At 33.4% G+C, this 9,396-nt stretch overlaps 1 protein-coding gene across 1 annotated transcript in view; it reads right to left on the bottom strand.

Moving 5' to 3' along the window:
* Positions 1 to 4,304: 4,304 nt before the first annotated feature.
* The window catches only part of LOC143226777 (protein bark beetle-like), a 35,360-nt gene continuing 30,268 nt past the window's right edge, over positions 4,305 to 9,396 (bottom strand). Inside the window, 1 exon segment of the mRNA XM_076458176.1 lies at positions 4,305 to 5,778. Within this exon segment, the coding sequence (XP_076314291.1) occupies positions 5,120 to 5,778 (659 nt within the window). The 3' untranslated portion in view covers positions 4,305 to 5,119.

Raw genomic sequence — 9,396 nt, 5'->3', positions numbered from 1 at the left:
AGGAATTCTCAGAAGCTGTGACATGCTCGAAAATCATCTCAAAAGCTGTTACAGTAGCAGGAAGTCTTTTTGTCAAAGCTATTATAACGCCAGGAAATTTGTTTTCCAGAAGTTATTACAACGCTAGGAAATATTCCCAGAAGATGTGACGATGCTATTAAATTTACCAACGGTGGGTGATGCTAACTAGTCGCCCTCTACTAGAATATCACTGCTAAATTAGGGGCGGCTAATGCAGATTGTCCTCTAGCGGCTTTACTTGAAATGAAAACAAACTAACAGTATTTAATTGTAATGTTCATAAATACACATTGTAATGAGTACCGGAAGACCTAATAATTTTCATAGAATATGGTTTGCAAAGTAAGTTCCTATTATATGAAAATTATTTCGTAGTACTTATAACAGGCGCTGAATTTACAGACCATGCTCTAGCAGAAGTATAACTTCTATCAGAATGAATTATTTATTGTAAAACACGAAGCTACACAATGAGCTATCTGTGCGCTGCCCGACTTTTAGTTCACTGACTTGCCACTAAGCCACCACGTGCTGAAGGGTTGTTTATCATCTTGATAAAACTATAATTAATAATAATTAGACTTAGTTATGAGTAGCAAGTAAACCACAAAAACATTTTTAAACCCACTCTGACTTGGGTCATCAGTTGGGTATTCTAGTTGTTAGCGGTGTTTTCGTCCCTCATCCTAACATTCAATAAAGCAGAATTTTCCAAACCCCACCTTAAATATCAAAGCTAAATTCTTAACGTTTCTACGAAAAGCCCGGCAGTTGTTAGGCGCAAAGCTACACAGTAATCTTTCTATATTTTGTTGGAGAAGTTATAACTGAACACATATGAAATCGTGAGTCAAGAGAAACAAAGCGTCACGTGGCTTTCATTTCAAGTTTGAAGTAACAACAAATTACTTGAGTTCGCTTTGTCTTTTCTTCATCAGGATTTAGGTCTGAAGAGCTGGAAGGATCAGGTTTAATTTGACCTTCTCTGTTCTGTAAAACGTTAAACTTCGTTAGATATCTTTATTATGCTATGTAGACAAAATACTTATACCACGTTGTTGATATATCAATGGTGATTCTCGGGCAGATTAAACTTGGTGTCGCCTATCATTTCTCCAGGTGGTGTGTCCCTAAGTTAGCAGTGAAAAACTAGATAAAAGTAATTGATTAATATTATCCACGGCCAACACTTGGGATACTCTTTCACCAAACAATAACAATATTGATCGTCACATGGTAATGCCTCTAAGGCTGAAAGGGCATGTTCAGCGACGGAGATTCGAACCTGCAACCCGCAGGTTGCTAGTCGAACGTTTTACCGAGCATGTTAAGTGATTAGTTGCGTTTCAAACAGTATTAAGAAACAGTAAAAATGTTCTCTTCAGTACGTTTTATTGAAGTCCCACGTTTGTAGGTTTTATGGTAGTTATATTAATGAACTGCTTAGATTTTGAACATTAAACTCCCAGAAGAAAAGATTCAAGTAATTTGTTAATAAAACCATATTTGTTGTAGGTTTCATGATACATATATTTCAATGATTGATTCTTTGGGTTTTAAATGTTTAAAACACTGAACTATAAGTTACTGTTGTAAACTTTATATCTATCGTATTTTCTGTTTTAATCATTTGTAAACTCTTATAGTTTCTCTTTAGTCTTCTTTCTATGCAGTTTTAGCATAAATATGTAGTCCAAAAAAACCACTGAGATTGCTTTTTTTTGTTATATATAACGTCTATCCTGATCTTGGAGATCGCGCAATAAAATAGCACGTCCATGTTAATAGAATCACTGACTGTAATATACTTTACTGGCCGAATGGATGGTGTCTATGTATAACTTGCAGCGAGTGCTATAAGAGAGAAAAATATTAACGAGATGCCGCTGTAGACTGGCCAAAGAAACCGAGTTAACCTGTTGAATTCAAGTGCTATTTCTTTTTCAGTCCTGTTAGAAGACTTTGGAATGAAACCATTATTTTGAGATTATAGTATTTTTGTGCTGTGGAAATCAATCCCGAAAGACTGAAAGTTGTGGGACTAAACACCATTTAGTTGTTAATTGGCTGTGATCGTGTTTGTGCAACTAACTTATACTGCATTTATTTTAAATACTGTAATAAAATATTATGTTCATTCATTTCAAACTTTTCCTGTCTATGTCTTTTTCACACATAATTAAATCTCGATTCAGTTATCAAACACAATACAATACTCAAGTTCCTTGAAGAAATTTTGGTGCTCTGAGAGCGTGATTTATTGTAAAGTTTCTGTTTTGATAATGTTTGTGGTAGCCCTGGCTTTGGCCCGGCATGGCCAAGCGTGTTAAGGCGTGCGACTCGTCATCTGAGGGTCGCGGGTTCGCATCCTGGTCGCGCCAAACATGCTCGCCCTTTCAACCGTGGGGGCGTTATAATGTGACAGTCAATCCCACTATTCGTTAGTAAAAGAGTAGCCCAAGAGTTGGCGGTGGGTGGTGATGACTAGCTGCCTTCCCTCTGGTCTTACACTGCTAAATTCGGGACGGCTAGCACAGATAGCCCTCAAGTAGCTTTGTGCGAAATTCCAAAACAAACAAACAAAGCCCTGGCTTGACCTCTTATGTCTAATAAACTCAAAGGAGTAGCTCGATCTCTTGTGTTTAATAGGTTTAATAGAACTGAGAATGGCTTATGACCAGAAGGCAGAGCTCACTGCTGGAGACAGATAGATGTTGGAAATACGTGTCGAATCAAGAAGCCCTGTGATGGGTACAGGGGCCCGGCATGGTCAGTTGGTTAAGGCACTCGACTCTTAATCTGAGAGTCGTGGGTTCGAATCCCCGTTGTACCAAACATGGTCACCCTTTCAGCCGTGGGAGCGTTATAATGTGACAGTCAATCTCACTATTAGTTGGTAAAAGAGTTGGCGGTGGGTGGTGATGACTAATTGCCTTCCCTCTAGCCTTACACTGCTAAATTAGGGATGGCTAGCTCGGATAACCCTCGAGCAGCTTTGCGCGAAATAAAATAAACACACACTAAACTAAATCGTGTTTTATGGTCAAAGGAAACGTAACGTACTCTTTGGTCACGACGCGAGTTTATAGTTTATTGTTTTTTTTTAAATTAATTTTCATTGCTGGCACGCAGAAAGGCCTAAAACAAAGAAAAGAAAAAAAAGTGTAATATGCAGGTATAACATTTTTTCCCTTTTTTTAGTTATACAGAATTATATAATTATGTTCTATACTGTTTTAGCTAAAGCATGTAGTCCAGAAAACCATTAAAATTACCTTGTTCTAGTTGTTTTGTTTCTTTGTTCCCTTTGGTTGATAATGTCTATTCTGCCTGAGGGAATACTGGAGAAAAACAGAACTTCCTAGTTGCAAAGGTAGCTGACTGTAATATCCTAAACTTTCAAATGGATGATATCTGTATGTTACAGAGAAATGTGTGAAAGAATAAGGGTTACGAGGTGACGCTGACGACTGAAAAAAACACAAAAAACGAGTTTGTCTCTTGAAATCAAGTGCACTTTTATTATTCAATTTTATTAGGCGAGACTGGAGAGAAGTTATTATTTTACGATCACCGTGTTTAAGTTCTGCTGAAATCAACCCCAGCTTGTAACACTAAACACCATCCAGTGGTTTAAGTACTGTCGCAGCAAGTATTTATGTTTCGTGTTCTTGTTTGAATATTCAAATAAAGATGGAATTCATTTTTTCACTCTTGACTAGTGTTTTTAATTTCCACATAGACTCATAGGTTTGGTTTGTTTTCAATTTCAAGCAAAAGTACACGAGGGCTACGTGCGCTAGCTGTCCCTAATTTAGCAGTGTAAGACTAGAGGGAAGGCAGCTAGTCATCACCACCCACCGCCAACTCTTGGGCTACTCTTTTACCAATGAATAGGAGGATTGCCCCGCGACCCGTGGATTATGAGTCGAGTGCCTTAACCACCTGGCCATGCCGGCCCGTGCCAGATGTCTGTCTAATATAAATAAAAAACTTGTAATGATGGTGGCGTAAACGTATCATTTTATTTCATAGCTCGATTTATACAGCTGATTGGCTGTCTCAGTGTACTCAATGATAACAAAGCATAGTTCCAAATTTTATCACCAGAGAGGGACGAGTTTCTGCTCCTCTCCGTGACGCAGCCAATCAGCCTGAAGCGGCATCCTTTGGGCACTAAAGGATGGGGGCTCACTTTTAACATTTGTTAGAAGATGAAGTTTTGCCCCCCCCATCGTGTAATTAAACAGGGATTATTTACGATAAAGTTAGGGAAAAGTAGATCTTATACTGAAATCAGTTTAATTCTGTTTTCTTATTACAAAGAACCATACCAAAGTAATCGCTGTATACAATGGAGACTTACGATAATCAATTGTTGGACAGATGTCAATGAAGGCTGGACTATTCACCACTCTACAAGTTTACACACGGATAACGGCAACAGAGAATGTGGAATCAAAGTGTGTTGGTGTCCACCTTCCTGCAGATCCCGGGATCGAGCCATAGGACTGCATAAACTAACTAAAAGTTAACAACTTCGCTTATCCTATAAGACATTTTCCAAAACAAACCATTACATCAGGCCCGAACCATATGCATATATAACAAAACTCTCTGCAGACACTAATACAATTCAAATTCAATTCAACCTATTTTTTTCCTAATCGAACCAATCTGTCGTAAGTTAAAATATCTTCAGCCAATCACAACTCTGCTTTAACTGTAATCTTGCCCTCGCCTAACTAGGAGAATCAATAATTCGTCTCGTGTGGGTAAAAAAAAAAAATTCACTTTTGAAACCCACAGCAACTCTTTTGACAACATGTGAAACATTAATTGTTAGCGTTTGACAACCGATGCCCAAACTTTGTTGTGTTTGGTAACACCTGAAAAATGGGCGTGTCTAAAAATAGAATATAGTACTATATACAATATCTGAGAAAGAAGTAACGTTATGAAACCTACATCTGTCTTGAAGGGAGAAAGTGAGAACTGTCGAGTTAGTTTCTCTTCCATACACAGGAAGGTCAGTTGGATGTACCCAACGACACACACTGTCTTGTATTTTCCACAACAATATTCGTTCACATCGACTCTAGAAAGACGTTTCTAAGGGGGGTTTATTACTTGAAACTAACTGTCTACTTCCATAGTGGGAAGATTCGACTGATGGTATGTCGTACAGAATTTCTTCACGACTATCTATCGGAGATTTGGCTCTTCTGATTTCTAAAGTTGATGCTGTACTATCAGAACATATCCCAGAACCGTTGTTTGTTGAGTGTTGTTTCAACTGGTCGAAAGGGAAAGGTTCTCCATAAGGCCAGTAGGTGGGGCTTATCGGAACGATGCTGTCTGTCGCCTCGCTCTCAACTTTCGAGTCCGTGAAGCTGCCATAGTCGTCTGAATCATCTGAATCTAAGATTGGATTCCTAGTTTCATAGATCACAAAATTATTTTTATCTAAGAACTTATTGGTGGGTTCTCTGTCCAACGAACTCAAGCTATTCACTTTAATTTGTTGTTTGATATTTACAGGTATTTTAGTTCTTCGCTCACTCCTTCTGGCGTGGCCCAGCCCTGTGTGCAGTTTCTCCTGTCGTCTCTTCTTCTCCTGGAGACGATACCTAGATTTCCACAGAGCACACAGAGCAAGCAGTATTACAAAAAAGCACATCGCTGTGACCACGGAGACGAAGGCCATTCCTATGACGGTCCTGTACCAATACTGGATAGATACTAATATGTTTGGATCTGTAACGCAAATACAAGAAAATATAATCACTTAGTCAAGTAACGTACACAATAATTCTTAAACAAAACAGAAAGCAGAGGGCGCAACTAGCTGAAAAATAAGAAAACAAATCTATTAGATATATGAAAAAACAAATGTTTGTCATTAGGCAATAATCGAAAATTTGGATCATTCAACCAGACCCAAATTTAAACATTACACAATAACGTTTATTAATCTTGCTTCCTACTACGTGACTTATAGCTTCCTAATTAATAATAAATGTTGTGACTTGTATACCTGCATCCACATGACATGTAACACAACTCGGTAAAACATTGTAACAAGATATTTTTAACAGAGACAGTGGAATTATTATGTTTAAACCGAGTAAACTCCAATAGTTGTCAATTCACTTCAGTGGAAACTTCTAAAAAACACGACAGATTTCTCAGTCAAACGTGGAGTTAATTCGAATTTATTTTAATTAAAAAGTCAGAAATTACAATTAGTTAAAACATTCAACTTTAAGATCGCTCACGAAATTATCAAAATTAAAACACGTACGGAATATTATCATATGACAAGATCAGAAACGTGATGTGATATCACTACTATATAAAAACAAGTGATATATAACGTGATGTGATTTCACTAGTATATAAAAACAAGTGATATATAACGTGATGTGATTTCACTAGTATATAAAAACAAATGATATATAACGTGACGTGATTTCACTACTATATAAAAACAAATGATATATAACGTGACGTGATTTCACTACTATATAAAAACAAATGATATATAAGGTGACGTGATTTCACTACTATATAAAACAAATGATATATAACGTGACGTGATTTCACTAGTATATAAAAACAAATGATATATAACGTGACGTGATTTCACTAGTATATAAAACAAATGATATATAACGTGATATGATTTCATTACTATATAAAACAAATGATATATAACGTGATGTGATTTCACTAGTATATAAAACAAATGATATATAACGTGATGTGATTTCACTAGTATATAAAAACAAATGATATATAACGTGACGTGATTTCACTAGTATATAAAAACAAATGATATATAACGTGATATGATTTCATTACTATATAAAAACAAATGATATATAACGTGATGTGATTTCACTAGTATATAAAAACAAATGATATATAACGTGATGTGATTTCACTAGTATATAAAAACAAATGATATATAACGTGATGTGATTTCACTACTATATAAAAACAAATGATATAGAAGGTGACGTGATTTCACTACTATATAAAAACAAATGATATATAACGTGATGTGATTTCACTACTATATAAAAACAAATGATATATAACGTGATGTGATTTCACTAGTATATAAAAACAAATGATATATAACGTGATGTGATTTCACTAGTATATAAAAACAAATGATATATAACATGATGTGATTCCACTAGTATATAAAACAAATGATATATAACGTGATGTGATTTCACTAGTATATAAAACAAATGATATATAACGTGACGTGATTTCACTACTATATAAAAAACAAATGATATATAACGTGATGTGATTTCACTAGTATATAAAAACAAATGATATATAACGTGATGTGATTTCACTACTATATAAAAACAAATGATATATAACGTGACGTGATTTCACTAGTATATAAAACAAATGATATATAACGTGATGTGATTTCACTAGTATATAAAAACAAATGATATATAACGTGATGTGATTTCACTACTATATAAAACAAATGATATATAACGTGATGTGATTTCACTACTATATAAAAAACAAATGATATATAACGTGACGTGATTTCACTACTATATAAAACAAATGATATATAACGTGATGTGATTTCACTAGTATATAAAAACAAATGATATATAACGTGACGTGATTTCACTAGTATATAAAAACAAATGATATATAACGTGATATGATTTCATTACTATATAAAAAACAAATGATATATAACGTGACGTGATTTCACTAGTATATAAAAAACAAATGATATATAACGTGATGTGATTTCACTAGTATATAAAACAAATGATATATAACGTGATGTGATTTCACTAGTATATAAAAACAAATGATATATAACGTGACGTGATTTCACTAGTATATAAAAACAAATGATATATAACGTGACGTGATTTCACTACTATATAAAACAAATGATATATAACGTGATGTGATTTCACTAGTATATAAAAAAACAAATGATATATAACGTGATGTGATTTCACTAGTATATAAAACAAATGATATATAACGTGATGTGATTCCACTAGTATATAAAAACAAATGATACATAACGTGACGTGATTTCACTACTATATAAAAACAAATGATATATAACGTGATGTGATTTCACTAGTATATAAAAACAAATGATATATAACGTGACGTGATTTCACTAGTATATAAAAACAAATGATATATAACGTGACGTGATTTCACTACTATATAAAAACAAATGATATATAACGTGACGTGATTTCACTAGTATATAAAAACAAATGATATATAACGTGATGTGATTTCACTAGTATATAAAAACAAATGATATATAACGTGATATGATTTCATTACTATATAAAAACAAATGATATATAACGTGATGTGATTTCACTAGTATATAAAAACAAATGATATATAACGTGATGTGATTTCACTAGTATATAAAAACAAATGATATATAACGTGACGTGATTTCACTAGTATATAAAAACAAATGATATATAACGTGATATGATTTCATTACTATATAAAAACAAATGATATATAACGTGATGTGATTTCACTAGTATATAAAAACAAATGATATATAACGTGATGTGATTTCACTAGTATATAAAAACAAATGATATATAACGTGATGTGATTTCACTACTATATAAAAACAAATGATATAGAAGGTGACGTGATTTCACTACTATATAAAAACAAATGATATATAACGTGATGTGATTTCACTACTATATAAAAACAAATGATATATAACGTGATGTGATTTCACTAGTATATAAAAACAAATGATATATAAAGTGATGTGATTTCACTAGTATATAAAAACAAATGATATATAACATGATGTGATTCCACTAGTATATAAAAACAAATGATATATAACGTGATGTGATTTCACTAGTATATAAAAACAAATGATATATAACGTGACGTGATTTCACTACTATATAAAAACAAATGATATATAACGTGACGTGATTTCACTAGTATATAAAAACAAATGATATATAACGTGATGTGATTTCACTACTATATACAAACAAATGATATATAACGTGACGTGATTTCACTAGTATATAAAACAAGTGATATACAACGTGATGTGATTTCACTAGTATATAAAAACAAGTGATATATAACGTGATGTGATTTCACTACTATATAAAAACAAATGATATATAACGTGATGTGATTTCACTACTATATAAAAACAAGTGATATATAACGTGACGTGATTTCACTACTATATAAAAACAAATGATATATAAGGTGACGTGATTTCACTACTATATAAAAACAAATGATATATAACGTGATGTGATTTCACTACTATATAAAAACAAATGATAT

The sequence above is a fragment of the Tachypleus tridentatus genome, chromosome 9 (assembly GCF_004210375.1).
Source record: "Tachypleus tridentatus isolate NWPU-2018 chromosome 9, ASM421037v1, whole genome shotgun sequence".
NCBI classification, from domain to species: domain Eukaryota; kingdom Metazoa; phylum Arthropoda; class Merostomata; order Xiphosura; family Limulidae; genus Tachypleus; species Tachypleus tridentatus.
The sequence above is the reverse complement of the archived record's forward strand: the minus strand, read 5'-3'. Positions and strand labels throughout refer to the sequence as shown.